Source organism: Erpetoichthys calabaricus, chromosome 7, assembly GCF_900747795.2.
Source record: "Erpetoichthys calabaricus chromosome 7, fErpCal1.3, whole genome shotgun sequence".
NCBI classification, from domain to species: Eukaryota; Metazoa; Chordata; class Cladistia; order Polypteriformes; family Polypteridae; genus Erpetoichthys; species Erpetoichthys calabaricus.
Window position 1 is genome coordinate 153217468 of NC_041400.2, and position 27573 is coordinate 153245040.

Genomic DNA, 27573 nt, shown 5'->3' on the forward strand with positions numbered 1-27573 from the left:
CAGTGTGAATTTGTTGATGTCTGAATCGCATATGTTTTAACTGTTTGACATTAGTACCTTATGCAGGGTACAAGAACTGTTTAGACGTTCGTTAACGTTTTCGAATAGCATCCGACAAGCAGACCTTCTAGTTTTTAATTTATAGTAATGTCCGCACGTTACCGAGGGGCCTTGCTTTGCTCCATAATCTTAAGAGACGGCAGTACGAGACTCGACCTTGGTATCGTCTCAACTCTCGTAAGGAGAAGCTCGTGCGCTATCAGAAGTAACTATGAACAGCGTAGAATTTTCCAGAACCTGGCGACATCAATCCCCATTTTTAATTCCTGGCTTACCGTTTCAAGGACGTTTGGAATCCCCTTGAAAGAGCTCCGCGCCTTCAGTCAGGTAAAATCGGAAACCGGCTCCGCGCTGCCTCTTTGCTTTTCCACGTGTTTGTTGGCTAACACTGTGGGTCCTTTTAAAAATCCACAGTTTAGGGCTTTTGAATGTTTCTTTTTTGATGAAATCTCTTGTTTTCGCCATGTGCGCAGTGATCAATGATCACGCGGTATTTTATCGAATTAGTGAGAATTTTTAACAAAATCAATCGTCCTCGGATGGTGATAGAGGCAGTGCTCTAAAAATCGGCACTTGCAATGAGAATGTGCCTTGAAGCATTGTGATCAAAATGCCGGGGTGAAATCTGTATTTGTACGTAACTGCGTTTACATTCCCAACATATAAGTATAGGAAGTGTTGTGACAGAGTCAGACTTTCGACTTTGAGCTTTTAATGTTTTTTCCACATTTTAGGCATCACTGCACAAGATTTGACAGCTGACATCTGACTGGCCGTGAGTCAGGCAATGCGCCCTTAGACAAAGCAACTCAAAAGGGTTTCAGTCCGAAAGATAACGTTCTGTTAATCTTGAGGGAAATCACACTAGTTTATTTTTTATTACAGGTGTATTGTTAAGTATCAGTATACACAGGAATGACGTGAAAACAGCAATGCTAACAGTGACCTGAGGTGATTGAGGTTAAAAATTTGTTCTGCCTCAGAGTAGGACATCAGAAGTAGGTTGGAAGCGATCTACAGCAAGGAGCAGGAATGCCAGGTACTTCAGTCAAAATCCCCTCTCCATTATAAGAATTTTCACCCTATTCTGAAAAACCAAATCTCTTAAATATCATTTAGTAATCTACACACTTAAAATGCTTTTTCAAAAAGAAAAAAAAAACCTGATAATTTGTAAAGAAAGGTCTTGTCACTTCTACAATTAAATTATGTTGCTTGAACTAGTTAACTAACTAGCTCAGGCTACACATGTACTAAAATATTTTAAAATACATTGATGGAAAGTCATTTCCAGCTTTCATGTACATTACTGTATACCATATACAAAAGAATGACATGTTTTTGCACCACATGGAGAATATTCACAAATGGACACTCTTTGTTATCCAAACAGATTAAAATGTCACTTTATAAATAATCTTGCTCAGTGAAAGTGTTCTTTAGAGATATTAAAATTTAATGAACTTACTGCAGATAAGTCTGTCATTTCACATAGTCCAAAGACATGCAGGTTAGGGGGATTGGCGTTGCTAAATTGACTGTAGTGAATGTGTGTGTTTGCCCTGCATTGGACTGCCCCTATCCAGGTGTTGTATCTTGCCTGCACCCACTGCTTTCTGAGACAGGCTCCAGTGTCCCCTGACCCTGCTCTGGATAAGTAGTTTAGGAAGACAGATGGATGGAAACAGCACTCACTCCGCTACTGACACTGTGTGACAATGAGCAAGTCACTTGACATGCACCCCCCGACCTGGCAACCCTGAGAAGAAGTTCACATTTGAGAATGAATGATGTCGCAAATTTTACAGAACCCTAAGCCACAAAATGGCACTCCTGGTGACATTTTGTATTTTTTGATGCTAAGGCTAAGGCTTAACAACAAAGGTAATAATAGTAATCAAATTAGTGGGAGAAAAAAAAATCATAAGGTAGGATACAGTGCAGTGCCCCCCATAATGTTTGGGACAAAGATACATTTTTCCTTTATTTACCTCTCTGCTGCACAGTACAAAATTACAAATCCGACAATTCAGACATGATTAAAGTGCACATCACAGACTTATTTGATGGGTATTTGCATACATTTAGGTCAAACATGTAGAACAGCACATTTTCTACATGGTCCCCTCCATTTCAGGGCACATAATGTTTGGGACACAGCAAAGGCAGGTCTAGTAAAGCAGTCATACTTGGTACTTTGTTGCATATTCCTTGCATGCAATGACTGCTTAAAGTCTGCAGTTCATAGACATCACCGGGTGCTGAGGATCTTCCCTGGTGATGCTCTGCCAAGCTTCTAATGCAGCTTTAATGTAGCCATCTCAGCTCTTGCTTGTTTCAGGGGCATTGTCCTCTTACGTTTTCTCTTCAGGATATGGAAGATATGCTCAGTGAAGACGTGTGCCAGTACTTGTGGCAACCATACATGCCCAAGCCAAACATTGCATTATAGCATATTAACTTTATCTCAACCATTAAATACAGTGCTGGCAGTTTTACTGTTCTGGGATAGGAAAACTTGACATCATTGAGGGAACTATGAATTCTGGATTTTACCGCAAAATTCTGCAGGCAACTGTTAGGGTAGATATGAACTGAATGAAACTCAACAGGAGATGGGTGTTGCAGCAAGGCAATGGTGCTAAACAGACAAGCCAGTCTAAAAAGGAATGGGTGAAGCAGACGTTGCTTCACATTTTGAATGGCTGAGTCAAAGTTCAGACTTTAATCCAATAGTAATATTCTGGCAGGACCTGAAGCAAGGAGGTCATTCAAGAAAGCCCACCAATATCGCTGAACTGGAAAGGAGGAATGGGCCAAAATAGCAATATGTGGGACTGATCAACATTGTACAATTTAGTGTGGTGTTATATTTTGTTCTCTTTATTCTTATGACCTAGATGAAGGTCTGACATTTTTGGTTTAATTTTCAGGGTTTGGTTCCAATAGTCAAGTTGAGTCGGTTGCCCACCCTCCAAATACTGTGGCACAGGTATTAAGAAAAACTTTGGTGAAATATATTTTTATGGCCACACTACCTCCATGCCTGTTGAGCATCTCCTCAACTTGCTTCCTGACTCTAAAGCAATGGCCCCTCTGCTGGCCCCAGGTATTCCTCCACTCCTTTAGTTATGAGAAAAAGGGCCAGGTGATGTACTTTTGGTAGTTTTCTGCCTGCCCGTCCTCCAAAATAAGCACACAGGTCCTCCCGGCTTGTGGAGGAAATATTTTGTGACCCGTGGTGCTCTTGGAAAATTGCCGTGTTGTTATGCTGGTTTCCCATTTCCTTTCTCTCACTTTAGTGCCCTAGGGCAGGGGTAGGCAACGTCGGTCCTGGAGTGCCACAGTATGTGCAGGTTTTTGTTCCAACCCAGTTCCTTAATGAGAACTCAATTATTGCTGATGAAGCACATATTGCTTAAGTGACATTTTAATGCTTCATTTTAGTGGTATTGCTTGTTAAGGTTCTCCAACCTCAATTGCTTATTTCAATCTTAAACTGCTGCATTCAGTGTTTTAATTGCTCCTTATTAGCAATAAGATGTAAAACAGGGGTAGGCAATGTCGGTCCTGGTGAGCCGCAGTGGCTACAGGTTTTCATTCCAACCCAATTGCTTAATTAGAAACCAATCATTGCCAGTCTCAGACCTTATTTAATTTTATGGCTTGTTAGTCTGTGCAATGTAAGGCTTTTAGATCGTAGATTTTTTTCCTTTCCAAGGATATCATCCAAATGATTTGAAGCCTAAAACAGATCATTTTCAGTCTGTCACATTTTTCTATTAAGTGTTTTATTAAATCAAACCGTGCATGATGAACACACACAGATGTAATTGGAAAAAAGCTAGCTGGAGAACTGCTGGCTGCTTTGTCTTTTACATCTTATTGCTAATAAAGAGCAATTAAAACACTGAATGCAGCAGTTTAAGATTGAAATAAGCAATTAAGGTTGGAGAACCTTAACAAGCGAGACCACTAAAATGAAGCATTAAAATGTCACTTAAGCAATATGTGCTTCACCAGCAATAATTGAGTTCTCGTTAAGGAACTGGGTTGGAACAAAAACCTGCACATACTGTGGCACTCCAGGACCGACGTTGCCTACCCCTGCCCTAGGGCATCATTTCCCATGTAGAAATTTATGAAAATTAGCACCTGTGAGCCACAAGGGGGCGTAGTGCCACCCTAACCCAGACACAGACAGGCAGGAGACAGGTTTTGCCTCACTCCACACGTTTAGTTACAGTTTTACCAACGCACCAACACCATTCAGTCCTTTCTTCTGCCAGTCCTTCTCCCTACACTCCCGACTCTGGCCACATATGGAATGAGGCAGCTCCTTTTTATAACGAGCTTCTTCCGGCCACACTCCCTGGTGTGGCAGAAGCATGATCAAATAAGGCCCTGGAAAGGTTCATGCGCCCCCTGGTGGTGGCCAAAGGTTCCATAACCCGTGACCCCACTGGAAACCAAGGGGGCTGCCCTCTATCAGCCCAGGGAAGAAACTGTCTCAACAATCCTCTTTCCCCTGGTCCTTCCACACTTACGGTGTCCGGTCTGGTCAAGGGTCCCGGCCATCTGCCACACACCTTTTAGTAAGAAAAGGACTTTAACTTAGAATTTTACAGTGCCCAGTTGCAGGCCGTTAGAATGTGAACTACTTTTGTTTGACCGACAGGTGTTTTGGGATTCATCAGATTTTTTTAAAATCTTTTTCAAAATGTTGCCAAATTCAATTTTCAAATTTTACATTAAACATTAAAATAGATGTTGCCATTTAATAGAACAGATCTCCTTGTCTTTTGGCAGTAGACTGGTGTGCCCTATAAAGAAGATGAATATCTTCCTCTTCCAGAATATGTGGAAGAATCGGATGTTGAACCTAAGAAGGTGTTTGTTGTTCGTGCTAGAGGCCTGCCATGGACTTGTACTGTGAAAGAAATTCAAGACTTCTTCTCAGGTAACTTATTGTGTCATTAATTATGATTGTTGCGATCAGCAGTGGATGCTTTGTATCATCTTTGAATCCAGGCATATTCCAGAAAAATCAATGAGAGAACTGTACTACACTAATTTTTCTCTGGCCTTCCTCTACAATTGTTGAATGCTCTCAGATAACTGGAGTGGCTTTTCAACTTACTCCACCTGAAGTACTTCATCAAAGAACTCCCTTTGCTTCCTGACAGACTCATTTGAGACCCAAGCCTTTCTCTTGTGCACTACCCATGTGTTTGTCCCAGCACTTTTGAGCTTTCTGTTGTTCCTTTCATAGGCCCATCTCCACAGTGGCGGTATAGCTGACCTGTTGGAGACCTGTCTGAGCCTTTATGTATGGTCCTGGCCAAAGGGTTTTGCCACCTCTGGCATCTTTCCCCTAGCCTTGTTTTAAGCTTTTCTTCCTAGAGCATTGCTGAGCCCCGTAACTGCTTTCAGTTCTCCTGTTCATCTGCGTGTACTTCACATAGTACTGACATTGATGTATAATAATGTAGAAAATGTTACTTTGAAAAACATTTTACTTGTTATCAGTTATTTATGGATTTTTGTTTTTTGCATGTACAGTTGAGCCCTAGGGAACATCACATATTTACCTAAGTACCAAATTTATTTGTAAGAATTAGGTGGTGCACATTTTCAAGCTACTAAATTAACTTTGGTCCACAAAGAGTGAATCTAACACCACTTTCGTATGAAGCACACTGTTTGACTGTCTTGCACACCATAGCTGTAGTGTTTAATTACCTATGCAGTGCATGGACACATGGAGAAAATTTACAATGAGTCTACAGGATGAATAAAAAAAGTACAAGAGCTTCATCATTAAGCAACAGGAAAACCATACTCGAGCCCACTTCACTGATTTTTACAAACAGATGCCTTTGATCCCCCCTTTTCTTTCCTTTACTTGACACTTTTTCTAACTCAGTCCCCCTCCAGGATGGCCTACGCAGATCTCCCTTTTAATTTGCACTGATACTAGGATGGACTGCTCGCTTCTGGCTATTTCAACTCTTTAATAACATATAGCCAGTGATGCACACCACTTTGACTGCATCAGTCCAGCCAGGCTGTCTGTTGTCATGTACTCCACATCACGCTGAGGTTGTTATGGATGACTGACTGAAATCAGGGCCCTTGAAACACAAGGCCAAGAACACTGGATTAGAATAATGTTTTTCAAATAAAAATGCAGAATTATTCTAACAAGTACATTTTAGCTATGAGTAGACTTCATCTTTGATGTTAGCAAAATGTGGCTGAGGCTAAAACACTTCAATTACCAACAACTTGTGTGTGAAATGATTATTTTTTGAATCAATGTGTCACTTATGTTTTGATCATTCATTTAATAAAAGTGAAAGGAAACTGAATCTGTACACTGCTTAATTTTTTATTTTTGTTTCTGTTAATGAATCTAAACAAGTTGCATGCATTGTTCTGGTAAGATAAAATGTTATTTTGTGAAATGCCCCCTTTTATTTATAAAATGCCCCGAATTTCAGTTAGTGTAGGGAAAACTGCCTAAAAAAAAAAAAATCATTTTCCACAGAGAGGTTTAACCATGTGTGTACCAGCAAGACCCATATTATACAGAGTTGATAAAGTCTAAATCATATCAGGTAAATCTTTTACATACATACGTTTTTAGCTCTTTTAGGGCGGATGTCGACTTTTGTCACACAAGGGGTTGAGTGCAGATGTCACCGGGGGTAGAGGGTCTTAATCGGCTGTCACAAAATTTGACATTACATTTTAGTTTGACTCTCGTTGGTAGAAGGAAAGTTAGCTTTATTGGTTTGACCGAGATTCCCTGTGCTTGTGTGAAAAGTGACAAGCAAACGAAGGCAGAAAAAGCATTGACATCTGGCAAGAGAGTGAAGCAAAAGCAACCATTGTTGGTGAGCATTGTTTTGCTATATTATTGTTGAATTGGACTCTGACTTGTTGGACTCGGATTCTGTTGCAAGTGATCTGGAGATCAAGATCAAAAAGGAAAGTGAGGTAGCGGCATCAGCTGATTGCTCCCCAGCTGATAGTGATGCTGAAAATGTTTGTGTAGCCTACAACAGTGTTCACCTGGGAGGACTGCCACTTACAATGACAAGAGGTACAAACCAGATTATGTTGCACTGCGATGACCGCCGCCACTGTCTGAAGATAGCCTGGAAGGCGGCCCACCACTGCCACCCCTGTGCAGCAGTTGCCAGCACAAACGGCAAACAGATGACAAGAACAGCCACAGCACCAGCAACAGATGTTTTATGTTGATTCATATGTTGATTCACATGTGAAATCATTGCTTTGTGTGCTTTTTTTTTTTTTTTTTTTAAAACTGAGCTTTTTGGAAAAATATTCATTTTTGGGAAAAAAGGAAGAAAAAATAATAAGCCCTAAAAGAGTTAATAAAGGCATAATATATTTTGCAGAAATACACATAATTAGCATTAATTATGAACCAAACTATGCATATGTGAATCATGTTCATGTATAATGGAAATCCATCCCTCATAGGTACCCACTTTGCCCATATAGTTGGCATACATTGTGCAGTAGGCTGTAATTTCTATGGGGCTGTGCATTTTTCAGTGCTTCAGCTGCAATAGACATAAATGAGAAACATCTCTGGATTAGTCGCCATCCCATTGCAGAGCAAGTGAACAGGCAGTAGCCATTTTTTGAGATCCAGTATGATATGTGGAAACTGCTTTTACGCTTTCATACTGAAGCAGGGCCCTGTTTGTCTCATGACTACACTCCACCCATTACTGCACTATAAGAAAAACACATTAATACTGTATAGTATGTGCATTAGGAAGAGAAATAATTTAAATGATGGAATATGCACATCTCAGAGCAAGTTTTTTTTTTTTTTTTTTTTTTTTAATTCAAGATCCTTTCGTAAAGAATTTTATAATATTTGATTAACATACAGGATAAGCTTTAGTGGCATGTAGCACAGTATAATGCTGCAAGGCTGTGGCAATCTAGCCACTCTTCTGCATCTCACAAACTGAAAATATTTTACATGGGGGATAAACACCTTATGCTTAGCCCAAGTATATAGTCTTGAAAACATGTTACATTTTGAAAGGTTGCTTTTCAGGAATTATGTAGTTCATTTAAAAAATATATATTATGTAAATTTATTTTCTTTTAAATTTTCATTACAGATAAAATAAACATTTTTTATCATTCCTACATTTTTTTTTAAAAAAATGCAATGCAATACATTTACTTTTAATTACTGACTAGACAGTTTGTGTGCACTCAGAATATGAATAACAATACTGTAGATATGTTTTGTATTTTTTGGAGCTTATAAAAGTTTATTAAGTATCTTGGACAACAACTGTTTTTGGATTTCTCATTTATGTCCCTTTTTTGTTTCCGCCAACAGTAATTTATAAAAGTGTGAATTTATGAGGAGTAAACACAGATTAGTGAGTTAGTTTTTACAAGCTGTTTATTTAGAACCTCAGCCTGAAAAATGCTAAAATAAATTGGAAACTTCAGTGATATGTTTTATTTAGAATGCAAAATTCGAGATGGCACAAATGGGATACACATGACTTCAAGAAGCAACGGAAAGCCAACTGGGGAAGCATTTATTGAACTAGAATCTGAAAAGGATGTTGTAAAAGCACTTGACAAGCATAGAATGTACATGGGCTCCCGTTATATTGAAGGTATGTTGATTTACAGCTACAGTTCTGTGTTACTGTGATTTTTTTTTTTTTATTGAATAAATTGAATAATCACATTATCACAATAATAAGATTTAGGATAAATACGTCAATTAATTTTGATTGCAGCTTAGTCTCCTTAACCATTTTAAAATATTTCCTTGAAAAAAATGAAGATTGTATTAACAATCTTCTAGTCTGTCTTACACTAATTTAAAATAAAAGTTGGCACATGATTAGTTTTCTAATGATGCATTAACATTCTTAATCCATAGTTGGGTCCATTGACCCTTAAGACAGGGGTTGTTTGGAGCTGATAGTTAATCTACTCACAGAAATGGAGATTGGAGAACTGGATTTATAGGGTGCATAGTAAAATGATTTTGGTGGAGCTGGCCATTGTGAGTGCTGAACTTCATTCTCATTAATTAACCTTATTTAATGTAGCTAGTTATACACAAGACAGCTCTTTCAGGATTTTCATGTTATGTGTTTGAGAAAGAGTTTACATTTTCTCCCTGTGTCCATATGGGTTTTCTGTGAGTGCCCTGGTTTCCTCCCACTGTGCACAGGTTAGGTGGATTGGCAATGTTAAACTGGCCCTAGTGTGTGTGTTCACCTTGCAGTGAGCTGGAGCTCTGTCTAGGCCAGGGTTTGTTCCTCCTTTGTGCCCTAAGCATGCTTATTTAGGCCTAGGATGAATCAGGTTATGAAAAGGGATGGATGGCATTGCAGAAAATAATCTGTTGTTACAAATGACTTTATTTCACTGATGTACAGTGCATCCGGAAAGTATTCACAGCGCATCACTTTTTCCACATTTTGTTATGTTACAGTCTTATTCCAAAATGGATTAAATTCATTTTTTCCTCAGAATTCTACACACAACACCCCATAATGACAACGTGAAAAAAGTTTGCTTGAGGTTTTTGAAATTTTATTAAAAATAAAAAAAATGGAGAAAGCACATGTACATAAGTATTCACAGCCTTTGCCATGAAGCTCAAAATTGAGCTCAGGTGCATCCTGTTTCCCCTGATCATCCTTGAGATGTTTCTGCAGCTTAATTGGAGTCCACCTATGGTAAATTGAGTTGATTGGACATGATTTGGAAAGGCACACACCTGTCTATAGAAGGTCCCACAGTTGACAGTTCATGTCAGAGCACAAACCAAGCATGAAGTCAAAGGAATTGTCTGCAGACCTCCGAGACAGGATTGTCTTGAGGCACAAATCTGGGGAAGGTTACAGAAAAATTTCTGCTGCTTTGAAGGTCCCAATGAGCACAGTGGCCTCCATCATCCGTAAGTGGAAGAAGTTCGAAACCACCAGGACTCTTCCTAGAGCTGGCCGGCCATCTAAACTGAGCGATCGAGGGAGAAGGGCCTTAGTCAGGGAGGTGACCAAGAACCCGATGATCACTCTGTCAGAGCTCCAGAGGTCCTCTGTGAAGAGAGGAGAACCTTCCAGAAGGACAACCATCTCTACAGCAATCCACCAATCAATGTATGGTAGAGTGGCCAGACGGAAGCCACTCCTTAGTAAAAGGCACATGGCAGCCCGCCTGGAGTTTGCCAAAAGGCACCTGAAGGACTCTCAGACCATGAGAAAGAAAATTCTCTGGTCTGATGAGACAAAGATTGAACTCTTTGGTGTGAATGCCAGGCGTCACGTTTGGAGGAAACCTGGCACCATCCCTACAGTGAAGCATGGTGGTGGCAGCATCCTGCTGTGGGGATGTTTTTCAGTGGCAGGAACTGGGAGACTAGTCAGGATAAAGGGAAAGATGACTACAGCAATGTACAGAAACATCCTGGATGAAAACCTGCTCCAGAGCGCTCTTGACCTCAGACTGGAGCGACAGTTCATCTTTCAGCAGGACAACGACCCTAAACACACAGCCAAGATATCAAAGTAGTGGCTTCAGGACAACTCTGTGAATGTCCTTGAGTGGCCCAGCCAGAGCCCAGACTTGAATCCGATTGAACATCTCTGGAGAGATCTTAAAATGGCTGTGCACCGACACTTCTCATCCAACCTGATGGAGCTTGAGAGGTGCTGCAAAGAGGAATGGGCGAAACTGGCCAAGGATAGGTGTGCCAAGCTTGTGGCATCATATTCAAAAAGACTTGAGGCTGCAATTGCTGGCAAAGGTGCATCGACAAAGTATTGAGCAAAGGCTGTGAATACTTATGTACATGTGATTTCTCAGTTTTTTTATTTTTAATAAATTTGCAAAAACCTCAAGTAAACTTTTTTCACGTTGTCATTATGGGGTGTTGTGTGCAGAATTCTGTGGAAAAAAATGAATTTAATCCATTTTGGAATAAGGCTGTAACAAAATGTGGAAAAAGTGATGCACTGTGAATACTTTCCAGATGCACTGTATGGAGCAGCTAGTGAAAACAGGTTTAAAAAAAAAGGAAGCTGCTAATGCATACAGTAAGTCCTCATGGAAGCCCTATCAACATGCAGAACTTTTCCAACTGCCCCCTAGACTGTGTTCTAATGAGACTATTAAAGAAATTTGGAGTGTGCTATAACAAAACCACAGTGAGATTATTTTTTGTCTCTTCTGTCACGTTTTGTTAAGTAAGTTCATTGATTCATTCCTGTCTTGCGTACTGTTCTTTTATGACATATGAAAGCATTCTTATATGTTACCTTTGGCCTATAGCAGTCTTTCACACGGCATACACTTGTTTTTGTCAATTAAAGAGATTTTCCCAATTTTTTTTTTTTTACCTCGGTGTGTGGCACTAAAATGTCATTGCTAATATTTACTTATGCTTTTATAAGGAGAAGTGGTTGGTGGCTTTCTTAATTTATTATTAGTGTAGATATACAATGTCTGTGTAAGGTCTTGCAATTACACTCCTTGGAAACCTCTTTGTATTTTTACATTAAAGGTTCAAAATAAAAAACTACAGCTAGACTTTAGGTGTAGGACATATTTTATTAACCAGTGTAACTGGATTTATTGCAAGTTTCATTTCAAATGTCACACTCTTATATAGTCCTAGTTTATATTTTCAATTTTATTTAATTTTTTTGCAGTATTTGAAGTGACTGAAAATGATGTGGACTATTTTCTCAAAAAGTCTGTCAGTCCTTCTGAAACTGATGCAGTTATTCGCCTCAGAGGACTCCCTTTCAACAGTACTGAAGAGGATATTGTTCAGTTTTTTGAAGGTTTGATTATTTATTAATTACTCAGTGATTTTTAGCAGTAGCACTACCATCCCCAGTTGTGTTTTGAATTTATATTATTGTTTTACATTTTCATTATCTAAATTTAGGACTATTAAGCTTTGCCATTCTTGTCTGTTACTGTTATGTTTGCTTTGTAATGCTTAAGTACAATTCAGTGATGCTTCCTGCTCACTGCTTTTGTCATGATTCCACCTTCAGTGGAAAACTTTGAAAGGAAACATCAGCCCATGATTTAGGAAGTCCTGCTCCTTGTGGTATCAGTAGTAAGGGTAGTCCCCCATCTTTATCCTAGTATAATAAATACAGCAGGTGTAGTATACAGTATATTTTTTTGTCTACAGATGTCATACAGTTTGTTTTTTGAAGCCATGCAGTCCCTGTTTGAAGTTGCTTGAACTTTACATATACTTGCCCAACTAAAATATTAAGTAGATTTTGTGCATTTAATTTCATTACTGAAACAAATACAAATTTATTGTACAGACTTGTTTTGTTTAACTTTATCGTTGCTTTATAAATTTTTTCCTGCATTGTGCTGGCTGGGATTGGCTCCGTCATACCCCTGTGACCCTGTGTTAGGATATAGCGGGTTGGATGATGGATGGATGAAATTTTGTTGCATTATTAAATAATGTAATTCTGTTAGATTTCCTCTTTTTTTTTTTATTTTTATTTTTTATTTAAATCTGTCATAGCCTATTGTGCATTACAGACCTTAATATTGTAGTATGGAGCTGCTGTGGCGCCAGTAGATTATTGCTCTTTAAGTTAGCTTGCTGTTGCTGCACTAGTTGCAATTCTGTGTGACTTTGTCAGGCTTACTATTTTTATAGGCTCTCCTGCAGCTGGCTGTGAAGCTGCTCATATTGGATGATGATATGTTAGCTCATTCTGTTGATGACTCACCTTCAGGCTGATGCAATTTGTGAGCATCATTATATTATTAAAGCAAATCAGTCGTTCTTCTGTTTATCTAAAAAAATAAATAAATAAATAGAGACTAGGACTGTCTAATTAGCCAAAAATAGGGTGTGAATATTCAAATAAAAAATAAGCAACTATTTGAATATATTAGAACTTAGGTTAACCATTCTGAGTATTACATGTACGTTTGTACATGCTTTTTTTTTTTTTTTTTACACTTTATTATTATGGTAACATCTGTAGAAAAAGCAAACACCAACAACCAAAAAAAAAAAAAAAAATCCTAGCGGTACACTGTTGTCCTGTTTTCAGTCTAGTCCTGATGGCTTAGTGACCAAGTCTTAAACCGCTCAGCCTGTTTGGGTTGGAAGCACTATCCTCACTCCTGTCTCTCAACTCTTCCTATGGAGGTGTCTTGTGCCTTTACAAAAAGTACTTTCCCCTGATTTCCACTCCAGCCGTTCTTCCCATTCCTTACAGCAAAACATGGCACAATACGTTTGTAGCACAGGACACCAGCTGACTGCTACAAATGATATTAATGCAGCATTGACATAAGTACTTCATGTTTTGTAGAAGCATTGCAAGTTAAAAAAAAAAAAAAAAATTTAGCAAAGTGTGGTGCCAGTGTGTGTGGCTTGTAAGAATTTTAGGTCATTTTTGTGGCTGCTTTTATGGCTCACTGTCCTGATGGGGATCAGGAGGAATATGGGTCAAACCAGAAAAGGGTGTGAACAGTGAGCAAAGTAAATGAGTCAGCAAGAGTCAGCCAGGTCAAAGGCAGACTTATTTTATTATTTTGGAGGTGTTGCGCCATTTATAATAAAATGACAATTGGCACCTGTGGACCCACCCAGCAAAGTGGTACATGTGTGACTTACAGAACCGTCACAGAATCAAGTCTGGACCCACGCAATGTGTCTACTTTTTCCTCCTTTACAGATGTAGTAGTATTTTAATAAAGGTAACCTTAATATTTTTAATTACACCTCATTGTTTTTGGTACTATATGTCAAAATCAGTAGCCACATAAGATAGAGACTAATTGTGGGACGCGAAGTGTTGTCTGACATTGATGAGTCTTTTTAAAGTAGGGATTTTAAAGCTTTGTAATAACAGGAAAACTAGAATCAGAATGACAGCTATTTTCCATTTGCTTTAATGAGACGGTCTTAGCATTAACCATTCAGGAATCTCAGGTTTAAGAGTAAATGGGACAGAATGAGATGCAACATAATATTTTTAGGGCATCAGAGAAGCATTGAGAAAAACTACTCTGAGTACACTTGTGGGTATAAGTGCAGAGCAGGGGAACAGCGAAAAAAATAAAAACTATGTTACTAGTGAAGATAACAAGGTAACTGTTCAAAATTACAAAAAGGCTGATTGTGGAAGTGAAGTACAAAAAGGGATCTGTAAAATACTGCAGCACTTCATAGCACGTCTGGAGTAATGTGATGCCAGAATGAGTATGGATAAAACAAACCACTATTCTTTTACAGTCAAATGTTAGCTTTTGCCATTGAATAAATAAATCTGAATTACTGTATATTCAAGTAGCAGCTTTGATCTGACATTCATAATAGAGAGCTATATCCCCAGCCCCTCTATAATTTGCAGTTTCTGCCATCATGGCCAGTATATCTCCAGACACTTTCCAAAATGCACTGCTAAAGCTTTTGTTAATTATTTAGGTAACATTTTAGGCTAGCCGGCGGCACGGTGGCGCAGTGGTAGCGCTGCTGCCTCGCAGTTAGGAGACCCGGGTTCACTTCCCGGGTTCTCCCTGCGTGGAGTTTGCATGTTCTCCCCGTGTCTGCGTGGGTTTCCTCCGGGCGCTCCGGTTTCCTCCCACAGTCCAAAGACATGCAGGTTAGGTGGATTGGTGATTCTAAATTGGCCCTAGTGTGTGCTTGGTGTGTGGGTGTGTTTGTGTGTGTCCTGCGGTGGGTTGGCACCCTGCCCAGGATTGGTTCCCTGCCTTGTGCCCTGTGTTGGCTGGGATTGGCTCCAGCAGACCCCCGTGACCCTATGTTCGGATTCAGCGGGTTGGAAAATGGATGGATGGATGGATAGGCTAGCCAAGAAATTTTCACATCTAGTATTAAGTTAATACTGGTACTGTAAGATTTAATTCCAAATAAGGTCATTAATCAGCAGCAGTGCCTTGTTAATTAGACATCGTAGGTCTTTATTTTCTGTGTGTGATGTTAACTTCCCTGTGAAATTAGTTATCACTGTTAGTGTTTAGAAAATACATTTTGCACTTTCATACATACATTATTATACTCAGTCAGTGAAAAACTTGATGTAACACATTAATAAAGGTTTTCTTTATATTTTAATAGTAACAAAACATATACTTGATCGTGTTGGGCTTCTGTTTTGGGCTGAACTTTTACTGCCACGAAATACTAGCAGTTTCCTGCAGAGTGGTCTACACGAGTACTATTACTGAAGAGTGAGTAACTGTAGTGTTCACAGTTCAGAAAGCACACATTAAAAATAGGTTTATGAGAAATCCAGAAGATGCTTTGTTAATTTGCGAAATGGTACAACTCGGTGCATTTGCATGTATTTGGTTTTTAATTTGATTTTGAATTTTGACTAAATGAAAGAGATGAAGTCTGATTGAGGTTGTAGTGGCAAACTGCTTAACCTTCCTATATCCCATCTAAAATGTGTATATGATTGCATCCTTATTTTTTGAGTTGCAGAGGATAAACACATATAGAATAAAAATGATTTTAAAATTGTTTTGCAGAATCCCATCTTGTCATTTGACTGTGGGCATAGAATAACATTTTCAATTTAGTTTGTTTAACCCTTGGGTATTGCCCTTATGTGAAAAGCACAAAGCACTTCATCTATTCCCAATTTTAATATCATTAATTATAGTTAATTGTACAATTAAAATGTAGTTACAAACAAAATACGCAGCCTGCAGCAAAAAAAGAACAAACTCACAAACATTTGTACCGAAGGTACTAAACATACTTCGTCTATTCTGTATTGAATGTAAGTGATATAATGTTTAGAGGAGTACCTACAAAGTGCTCAAAATAAAAAATGTTGCTTTACTTAATTTGTTTTATGCTTTTGTGTTGTGTTTTTAATAGAAGCAAAACTTGATACGTGAAGCAGGGGCAAATGTGCAAAGTAACTTACCATGAAGATAACAAAGGCTATTTTTAATATTGTACAAAGTTGAAAGTTTAGTGAAACAAGATTATGGGCCTAAATACCAATGTAAAACTAAACAGCAGTGTTACTGTAGACATAACATTCATTCCAATATCATATTGACACTCACAGCTACACAATAAAGAACGACTGAGTGGAACTGTGCATTGCTCTTTAACGCTACTACTTTGAACTGACATATCAGTAGTAAAATGTAATATAACCTTATAATAATTACTTAAAAAGAGAGAATAGAGACCAAAGAACATGTGCAAAGAAAAGAGATTCTTCACTATGCTACTGGTATGATGTAAAGTACCCTTTATATTTGAAGGTGGAAAAGTAAAATACTTTATACTCAGTGGTAAATGTAAAAGTTAGGAGATTTTTATGGACACAGTATTTGTGCATATCCTGTAAATATTAGGATTAATGCTGAATTAATACAAAGTGCCCATTTTTTTTTACTGTGGTGCTCTTTTGGAACAATAATATTTTAGACCACTGTTTGAATCATTTGAACCTTACAAATGAGTTATTTGCTTAAATATTGAAAATACATATTAATTATGCATTGCTTGCTTTCTGCAGCTTTGTTTTGTGAGTTTTCATTCTTTCCTAGCTACAGAAGTTTTCCAGAATATTGAGTAACTTGACTGGGTTGTAGAGTCATCTATCCGTGAATAGGGGTAGGGGACCAATCCTAACGTCCTTTATTAAAATAAGTGAAAAGTTTCATGCCAGAATAACATTTAGTTGATGAAAAAGGCAGGGTTGTATGGATTGTTTTATTTTTAAGAATATTTTTATTTTTACCCTGTACTTAACCCTTTCGGCCCTGGATTTTCTGTTTTTATGGGGAAAATTATTTTGTGAGATATTCTACATTTGGGGTGTCTAGGAAGTTCAAAAATGAAAAAACAAAAAAAAAATTATCACTATTCTTATACAATAGCTGCTAAATATTTCAATACTACTTGTTTCACTTCCGTGTTTCACAGACTGTATGCCAGTCTCTCCAGTCTGTGCTAATAGTAGCACGCCTGGTTGCAAACATACCTGTGCTTTACAAAAACGGCTGCATATATATGTACTAGTAATAGGATGTCAGGGCCGAAAGGGTTAATTGAACCAGATTATGATCCATATAATCTGCAGGCTCCACAGACTTTGGACAGGTCTGCCAACCAGTGTCAGGGATCATTCTCGGCCTTTAAATCTTTAGCACATTAGTAGCTCTTTGAAGTGTACAATAAGGTTTTTCCTCATAAAAAATATCTGCACCACTAAACAGGAAGTGCACATACTTTTATACTTTAAGACATACCTGTATTCACACTTCTCTGGTTAGTTTTACTTTATGGGAGTAGTTTGCAATCTCAAACCCATTTTATAAATAGCTAAGGGTGTATTCATACTAGCAATTTATTCCGTGCCCAAGCACGTTTGTCAGCTTGTAACACCACAAAGTCTAGTTTGTTTAACTAGTGTGATCGCTCTGTACCGGGCCAACCATACCGTGCTCTGGCCCGGGCACAGTTCAATAGGATTTGGGAACAGTGTGATCACTAAACGTGCCCAAGCACAGAATACCGACATAGCGTCAGTGATGCAGTGTCATTTCATTCTATACCATTTGAGTTTAAAACTGTTTTTTTTTTCACATCTTACAGGTGAACGTGAATTCTAGTTGGCAAGAAAAGCTGCAGATTCCTTCCTTAACATAATTTGTCTCTGTAAAAATTTCATATATGCAGCATGATTAACCGCAAAATGCTGCGCTGCACACTCAATAAATCTGTAAGAGGGTATGGTGTTACCCTGTCCAAAAACACAAAATAAGGAAATCATTTTGATATGCATGGTTTCAGTCCATGTTTGGATCTTGTTTTGACTGTACACAAAGTTGCATGGTGATGATGAAAGTGTGCCTGGGCCCAGAACTTTAAAGCACAGTATGAGTGCAGGCCAGTGGGGGAGTAGGGACGAGGGACAGTCTTTCTCGGGCACAGTATGCAACAAACATGCCTAGTGTGAGTATTGATTAAATGATTATATTCATTTTTGGATATCTAATTTAGAGTGGGTCTAATAACCTCATTTAGATTGGTACAATGTTGGAGATATACTATAAACCAGTGGTGGACCGTCAGGGCCTGCAAGGCCTTCTCTGCTGGCCTAAAATAATATCTGAATCATAAACTGATGTTAATTATATTTTGTCCATGAATACTTACTAAATAATTCCAAATAGTCTGTCCGCTTCCTTTCATAGCTTTTCCGATGGTTGTGCTGCTTCCAGACATGTATTTTTGTATTAAAGCATTTAACCAATCACATTTCAGCCATCATTTGTTGCCAGGCAGGGTCAAAGTCAAAGAAGTCTGCCCGGAGGCCTTCACAATCCGTTCTGCAGGCCCTCTAACACAAAATAAATGTCGATTAAACTGTTGCTTCAACCAATCAGATTTTGAGTTGGTGTCACTAGGACCTTCTAGCAGGCGTACGGCAACGTCACCGTATTCAGACCCATTGATTGGATAGAGAAGAGAGATCCTCTAAAGGAACTGTTTCATCACATTCTGGAGCATCATGATGAGTATGATGAGGACACAGTGCGATGTGCTGATGGATTTAAAGCATGTCTGGATGATTTTGAGTTTTGTTTTTTGCTTCACACATTCAATGGCATTTTTGAGTATTCAGACGTGCTCTTTTCAATACTACAGGACAAAAAACTGGATGTGCAATTTTGTCTGGCTAGGGTAAAGGAGTTCTGTGACACCATTGAACGAGATAGAAGCCGATATGAGGAACTCTACGAGGCCACTGAACACACCACAGGCGCTCCGAGCGCACGAGGAGGTCAAGCGCAAGATTCTTGCGCACACTACCGTCAACTCCATGGCAGGATTCTGGACAATATTATTTGCCAGACACAGACCAGATTTTAAGGAATACAAGAAAAATTTCCCGCATGCAGCCTTCTCCAGTTTAACACAGCCACAGAGCACTTTTTGATCTGTCTCGGCTAAAAACAGAACTGACTGTAATGTATGCCATGGATGATTTTGCAGGAAAATCTCCCACTGATCTCCTTGACTTCCTTCATCAGAAAAATAATGAGAGCATGGGGCAGCTGTACACACTGGTATGTTTGGCGGTGACCATTCCCGTGTTAACTGCTTCTGTCGAGCTGACATTTTCAGCCCTAAAGCAAATTAAAACTTATGCCAGAAATACGACAGGGCAGGTTCGACTTTCAGCATTAGCTTCGATGGCGATAGAAAGGGACTTCGTGATGGAACTGAAGCGCACGGATAATCTGTACGACAGAGTAATTGAACTGTTTTTGAGGAAAGAGAGGAGGATGGATTTTGTTTACAAATAATCTGAATTTTTGGTAAAATGTTGCGATTGTCCTAAATAATATTGCAAGTTTATGAGTTATTATTGATGTTTTTTATGTGTGTCGCGGCTGTAGCTGCAGTAGAAAGGAACTTGTTCACCCCTGGTTTGTCTGTTCAATAAAGGCATTTATTGTGGCTACAGGAGTTATCTATCTGCGATGCAATGGCTCTTTATACTGTATTTCTGCATATTAAGATGATTTTTATAACCATAAATTAGTTTTTGAGGGGTGGGTTGATTCAGACAGAGCACTACTGAAGGCCTAGGTGTGAAATGCACGGTCCGCCACTGCTATAAACAGAATAGCTGAGTTACACTTTATTAAAAGTAACATTAAAATGTAAAGAATATCATCTGCCATTTGTCCCCTGCAGTGAACTGGTACGGGAGTGGTCCTTCAATTATGTCCTATTCTGATGTAACACAGTTTCTGTTTTGAAAAACGTTTGTTTGGAAAATAAATGAATGAGTCGGTGAAATATGCACACCTACCAATGGCAAAGTGAAGTCTGTATTTAAAATAAATGGAACATAACTGCCATGCTTTATTTTACCTAAATTGTATTTGAGTTCAATAGGAAAACAACAGTTATAAAAATCTATCTTTCTCCTAAGGCAAAATGATTACAACTGCATCATAAAAGGGGTTCCTAAAGGATCAAAAGTTGTTGATATCTGTGCAGACTGGCATGGCAGACACAGTGAGCCTAGAGGTAGACAAGAGAGACGGTAAAGGAAACCTACAACAGTAGAAATTAAGGTTAGAAATGCAAACCATTGGTCAAGTAGCTCCCAGCCAAACTTGTACATTAAAGGGCAGGATACATCTGTGACCATAATGTCACTCTCGGATAAATCAGTCTCCCAGCACTGCAAAGAAAAGAAAACAAGACAGAGATTTTTACATCCAGCCTAATGGTTTTCTTTTTCTATGTTTAATGATGTGTGTGTGTGATTTTTTTTTTTTTTTTTGTATGGAAATCACAGATTTCGTGTTCCCCTTGTCCTGGCAATAATATATAAACACCAAATATGTAAGTGTATGCTTTTTTTTCAGGTCTGCAAATTACTAGAAATGGAATCACTTTTGTAACGGATGAAAGAGGACGAAATGTTGGGGATGCATTTGTTCAGTTTGATACAACAGAAATGGCTGATCAGGCATTGCTGAAAGACAGACAAACAATAGGAAACAGGTACACTTTTTAGGATTTACTTGACAATTCTAGTATAAAGTCATCTACACAGACCACTACAGTGACTTTATTACTGTGCAAGGAAGATACAATCCACTCAAATCAAGTGTATGTGTTGTCAATACGCAATGAAATATATAAAGCAAAAAAAATGAAAAAGTATTAATTTTGGAGCAGTCTAAGAGAGTTGGTTTCTTGAAGAGGGCAGGATTCCATGATTTTTAGCAAATCATTTTTTTACTTTGTTACTGCAACGTAAATGTTGATAAATAAATGTGCATAATTTTTGAGACTTATTTCAAAGGCCAATTTACTTTGTACTTACAAAGTTATTTGCTATAAAGAAGAAAACAACTAGCAAAAACTGCGCAACTCTAAGCTTCCTTTGTAACATTGTTTAAAATGCCTTTGTTCTGCCTTATTGTAACCAAGGAACTGTCATTGATCATACAGCTATGAAATGTATCTTAATATTGATTTACTTTATAGTTTGTGAGATGGTGGGGATCTTTTTAGCTTTTGTATAAACTACAACAAAATAATATTTGTAGGTATATTGAAGTGTTCAAGAGCAAAATGAGTGAAATTACAAACCAGTCAAGTGCTTACAGAAGAAAACAATTAGGATCAAAGTCTTTAAAAGACAATACGTTTGAAGACCATAGGACTTCAAGTATGGCAAATCAAAATGGTAAGGTTAATTTTAAAACTAATTTAAAAACTAAAACTTATTTGAAAGTTCTACAGCATATGAACATTCTGTTCAACATGTTCAAATTTTTACTGGACTCATTGTAGTAGAACATGAATTTTTATTACATGATAACAGTGCCAAGAGTTAGTATAAATTGGTACTTTCATTTTTAATGTCAGTTTGGCAAGTTATGTATATGTCAATTATAAAGATAATAAAGATAATATAAAGATAATGGTTTATATTTGGACATAGAAAATGGAATTGTTTTGGTCAGTGTCCAAAAATAAACACAAGCAGAAAACATAAGTGCCTAGTGTTAAAGAAATATAAAATATTATGATAGTTCTATCATGATTTTGTTCATTTCTAGAGCACCTGTACAAGTATTCAGAAGGGCACTTTTAAAACGGGTGCTCAGCAAGTAACGCTAGATAGGAGCAGGCATCATGATGTACCAAAGGCTGGATCAGCAAAAAGCAACAATACACTGGACTAAAATACAAAGTGCTAGAAGATGATAAACAGAGTGCCATTATTAATTGATGAAAAATAAAGTATACATAGCATGCAATGTATATATAATTTATACAGTATTTATATGGATACACAACCATATATAAATTAATCCAACATTAATACATAATTTTTTATTACACTTTAATATCTATTTTTATGGAAACAGTTTTTATAATGCTGTACACAATTTCTGTATTGTAATTAAAATGTTTTTATTTAAATAATGTGGTATTATACGACTATTGTCCTCATCGAAATGAATTACTGAGCAGTGTGGTGAAGGAAAAGGTGCCAGATGAATTGTTGGCTTTATGTAAGAATAAATTAATTGTGCAGTCAGCTTGAATCAAAACACTTTTATCAGTAGTGACTTGGAAAATTATTTTTTTTGTTATTTGGTCTACAATGAGGTTCTGAATACGTGCTGACAGTACAGATTGTTTTACGATTTTTTGACAGGCATGATGTTCCGAATAGTCTCTGAAAATACTTAGAAGAGTACCATTTGCATTAAATTATCTATCCTGCCTCATAGAGGGGTAGTTTACTTTATTATTAAAAATGTCCAAAACGGCCATATTACACAACCTGTGTGTACAGTATACAGTCATATGAAAAAGTTTGGGAACCCCTCTCAGCCTGCATAATAATTTACTTTCAACAAAAAAGAATTACAGTGGTATGTCATTCATTTCCTAGGAACATCTGAGTACTGGGGTGTTTTCCAAACAAAGATTTTTAGTGAAGCAGTATTTAGTTGTATGAAATTAAATCAAATGTGAAAAACTGGCTGTGCAAAAATTTGGGTACCCATGTAATTTTGCTGATTTGAATGCATGTAACAGCTCAATACTGATTACTTATAACACCAAATTGGTTGGATTAGCTTGTTAAGCCTTGAACTTCATAGACAGGTGTGTCCAACCATGAGAAAAGGTATTTAAGGTGGTCAATTGCAAGTTGTGCTTCCCTTTGACTCTCCTCTGAAGAGTGACAGCATGGGATCCTCAAAGCAACTCTCAAAAGATCTGAAAACAAAGATTGTTCAGTCTCATGGTTTAGGGGAAGGCTACAAAAAGCTGTCTCAGAGGTTTAAACTGTCAGTTTCAACTGTAAGGAATGAAATCAGGAAATGGAAGGCCACAGGCACAGTTGCTGTTAAACCCAGGAGATCTGGCAGGCCAAGAAAAATACAGGAGCGGCATATGCACAGTATTGTGAGAATGGTTACAGACAACCCACAGATCATCTCCAAAGACCTGCAAGAACATCTTGCTGCAGATGATGCATCTGTACATCGTTCTACAATTCAGCGCAATTTGTACAAAGAACATCTGTATGGCAGGGTGATGAGAAAGAAGCCCTTTCTGCACTCACGCCACAAACAGAGTCGCTTATTGTATGCAAATGCTCATTTAGACAAGCTGGATTCATTTTGGAACAAAGTGCTTTGGACTGATGAGACAAAAATTGAGTTATTTGGTCATAACAAAAAGCGCTTTGCATGGTGGAAGAAGAACACCGCATTCCAAGAAAAATACCTGCTACCTACTGTCAAATTTGGTGGAGGTTCCTTCCATCATGCTGTGGGACTGTGTGGCTAGTTCATGGACTGGGGCCCTTGTTAAAGTCGAGGGTCAGATGAATTCAACCCAATATCAACAAATTCTTCAGGATAATGTTCAAGCATCAGTCACAAATTTGAAGTTACGCTGGGGTTGGATATTTCAACAAGACAATGACCCAAAACACAGTTCAAAATCTGCAAAGGCAGAGGGAGAAGTACAATGTTCTGGAATGGCTTGAATATCATCGAAAATCTATTGGATGATTTGAAGCAGGCTGTCTATGCTCGGCAGCCATCAAATTTAACTGAACTGGAGAGATTTTGTATGGAAGAATGGTCAAAAATACCTCCATCTAGAATCCAGACACTCATCAAAGGCTATAGGAGGCGTCTAGAGGCTGTTATATTTGCAAAAGGAGGCTCAACTAAGTATTGATGTAATATCTCTGTTGGGGTGCCCAAATGTACGCACCTGTCTAACTTTGTTATGATGCATATTGCATATTTTCTATTAATCCAATAAACTAAATGTCACTGCTGAAATACTACTGTGTCCATAAGGCATGTCATATATTAAAAGGAAGTTGCTACTTTGAAAGCTCAGCCAATGATAAAGAAAAATCCAAAGAATTAAGAGGGGTTCCCACACTTTTTCATATGACTGTATGCAGTGTTCATGACACATTAGAATTCACAGTCCACAAGTGAAGCTGGCCATCAGAATGTTTCAACAAGTGTAGTCTGATGGTTTGACTCTTTGGCTTTCAACTTGCTGCTCACAATTGGTCCAAAAAGGTTATATTGAAAATTGAGTATTTTAAAGGGTCAGAAAGGGGATAAAAGGTGTGTGTTTGATGCTTTTTTTCCTTTTCTAATTTTTTTTCCCCCAACCCTTTTCTTCAACAGATTTAAAATTTTGCATACATATGCGAGGTTTACCATTTGAAGCATCTGGACAAGACATTGCTAATGTAAGGAATTATTAATCATTTTTGAGAAATAGTGATTACATTGACTGAGCTTAATTCTAACAGTTCGAAATGGTAATATTTAGGTACTGTGTGTGTAGTTAAAATGCACACTCATTATACTATTCCTTGGTTATTTGAAATGATGCTCGTTTCCTCCACTGCTAATTTTTAGACTTGGTGAATTGTATGTGGTTGCTGGTCATATTCTTATATATAAAGAACTAAACTTGGCTGAGGTTGTACATCCCTCCTCACATGACTGCATGTGGCCTCCTGGTCTCTCACAGCACAGACCAAATTAATGGTTGCTTAGATTCAACCATTGATGTTCTCTCATATTTGCTGCTGGTAGTTTTCAGCTCTAAATAGATTTTTCCGTTTAATTTCAGAAGTAACACTGAAGTGGTGAATAGGGAGGCCACTGCATCAAACATGAATTCACGATCACTTACCTGTAACCATTTCATGATTATGGTAGCCTTGTCACATGAACTATTATCTCACTAGAAATGCCTGTGCGTAGATACACTGCTATCGTAATCAGTAGTAATGCTCGTCTGTCCTGTAGGTTTGAAATGCCCTTGTAGTGTGAAGAAGACTGGTGTGTGTCATCACCACACTCTATGCCTGGGGTTCTACTTTTTTGTGACCTAATTTTGCGTTTTCTGGTGTCTTTTGAGACCCATTCCTTATTGAATGCCTCGATGACCCCCTTTGGAGAAGAGCTACAGTGTTGTCTTTCCTGCGATTTTTTTTTCGTTCTTTATTCCTTTACTTACTGCGGTTGCACTACTTCTTCAGTCACCAGCCTGTAGTTAGTCCAGTGAGGGCCGGCAGCCTTAGTTTGTACCTTTCATTAACCACAGAGAGTTTAGGCAGGATGTTTGAGTGGTGGCGTCATCTTCAGAACATGTTTTACACCATTTTATGGGGAAACCTCAGCAATGTTACTTTTCTTGTTGCACCCATCCCTGTACACCTGGCACCCTCTATCTTATATTCAAAGATATTTAAATATTTAGTCTTGTCCACTCTTCCTAATTTAAACTGACTAGTTAGTTTATGACAAACAACCCCCTTAACATATACTATAGGTTTCAATCCCTGAAATTTAGCAGACAGCAGAAGAGAGCATTTTTGCAAAATTTTAAACATCAGATTTTGTTTTTTTTTTCCATTTTGGGGGGGGGGGGGGGGGGGGGGAGAAAATGTAGGAAATTTGAGTTCAGGTTACCACAGTGCCACTGACAGTCTGTTTCTGTTTGGATATGTTTTTTATTTTCTATCCGTGTATTCTTTAAATTTGCTTAAAGTAAGTTCAGGGTCTGGAACTGAGACCTGTCTGCACCTGGGTGCCACTCCATCATGGAGCACACTCATTTTCAAACTGGGAAGAAAACCAGACCACCAGGGTGCGGGACAGGGGTGTGTGTGTGGCGTGGTGAGGGCCAGGTCCAGACTCATTCTGTTAGTAGCACTAACCACTGTGACATCTAATTTAAAAATGTCACATTTATAGGCTAACACGGGTTGTTTCTGTTCTTATACACTGTGGAGTCCCCACGTTACATCTCACCTCTATTTATTATCTATTAATACTCAATACAATGTCACAGAAGGGAATGATCATTTTAAAATAGCATTTTTATTTTTCCTTTCATACTTTTGAAAGAACAAAAGATCACAATTGGTATCTTAGATATTTTTAAAAGTAGAGACTAGTACTCTTTACTTACGAGGCAGCTCAACCATCTGGTAGCTTTACTGAAATTATCCATTCTAAATTCTGTCTGATAAAGGGGCTTCAAAATAGTCCTGCTATCAAAATATTAAATTCAATCCCTTGCTGCCAATCTTTACATCTTAATTGATTTCACTATAATTTTACTTAAGGAATGCCTTTTTACTTCATAAAAGTATAATATAATTAATGCATCCAATGTGGCATTTAATGCTTTTTGTTTTTAGTATTTCTATCCTGTCAAACCTGTGAAAATTTATATTGAATATGGACCTGAAGGAAGAGCCACAGGTGAAGCAGATGTTTATTTTTCAAGCCACACAGAGGCCGTTGAGGCCATGAAAAAAGACCGATCTCATATAAGTAAGTTTATTTTGTTGAACACAGTTGGTTTCTGTTATTTATGTGTTTTTTTGTTTTTAATATTTGTGCCTAAAAATGAAAATTTTAAACACCTTCACAAAATAAAACTACTGTTATATTTTGAAAGAAACTGCCAGGCAAATTTAGTTAGGAATTTCTTTGTTTTGAGTTATCTAGAGTAATAGTAATCCATACATTTCCTGTTCAGTGCACAGATACATCGAGTTGTTCCTGAATTCCCAATATTCAAGTCCATGAAACCAAGCGAAAAGGTATGAATTTGTCACCAAACTATAAATGCAACATTTTAAAGTTTTTAATAAATAAATTGATTGGAATATAATATATAGTTTTAGTTTGTGAATCAGTTTTACTGAATTTATCAGCAGTATAGATCAGAGAAATTCAGTGTGTGGTGGTTTAGTCCAACATTTATTTTGCCCCGCACCCCATGATGCTTTGCGAGGCCAGAACTTTCATGCAAGTGTGATGTCATGAGCTGATCAATACTCTAGCAGTCAGTGTTTTCATTTGAGGGGGACACATTGGCTGACTGTAATGAGTACAGCTACTGGATATGTAACACTGATCCCTGTGCACCAGTACCACATGGCTAAACTTGCACACATAATAAGCCGTGTACTCCAAAACAAGGCTTAAATTAAAGGAGCACTCCACTCCACTCCTCAGAAAACAGAGGACAGCCTGGGAAATAATGAAAGATTTATTACAATTTTACAAACACTCTTCTTGATGGAAGACAAAGGTGCAGAGCAGAGTTGTTTTTTGATTTTATACTGTGGGGTCATTGATCTCTTTTCTTTTCTTTTAGATAAAAGAAGGCATTAACTTTCAAGATACCTTTCAAAAAAAGATATATAATTGTATTTATATTTTCGTGTTCTTCCTCAAAGTCTGAGATTAAAAATAAAGGCACCCCTTCTTATAAACTCTGTCAGGTCATTCATTATATGATGTTGTAATCTTTTAAGCCACAATAAACCAAAAACCTGAGAATATAAAAATTGTCATTGTGTGGTAAATATA

General features: G+C 37.9%; 1 protein-coding gene across 2 annotated transcripts; it reads left to right on the plus strand.

Annotated features, from left to right (window-relative positions):
- On the plus strand, positions 1-27561 carry grsf1 (G-rich RNA sequence binding factor 1). Of its 2 annotated transcripts, XM_051929552.1 has the most exons (10): positions 1-387; positions 4873-5020; positions 8592-8747; positions 11802-11936; positions 20533-20671; positions 21223-21362; positions 24358-24422; positions 26391-26526; positions 26735-26798; positions 27359-27561. In XM_051929552.1, exons 1-9 carry the CDS (start codon positions 148-150, stop codon positions 26782-26784), a joined length of 1209 nt encoding a protein of 402 aa, XP_051785512.1. In that variant the 5' UTR covers positions 1-147; the 3' UTR covers positions 26785-26798; positions 27359-27561. The 2 variants fall into 2 exon arrangements, with proteins under 2 accessions (XP_051785512.1, XP_028661403.1); XM_028805570.2 differs by lacking the exon at positions 27359-27561 and having other exon boundaries at positions 26735-26801.
- Positions 27562-27573: the final 12 nt, after the last annotated feature.

What these genes read in the sequence shown, in the direction of transcription:
- grsf1 (XM_051929552.1), top strand. Translation starts at nt 148, where the DNA reads ATGTCCGCACGTTACCGAGGGGCCTTGCTTTGCTCCATAATCTTAAGA. An exon ending in TATTGTTCAGTTTTTTGAAG is followed by an intron (nt 11,937 to 20,532) that starts GTTTGATTATTT and finishes CTTTTTTTTCAG; the next exon opens with GTCTGCAAATTACTAGAAAT. An exon ending in AAGTATGGCAAATCAAAATG is followed by an intron (nt 21,363 to 24,357) that starts GTAAGGTTAATT and finishes TTTCTTCAACAG; the next exon opens with ATTTAAAATTTTGCATACAT.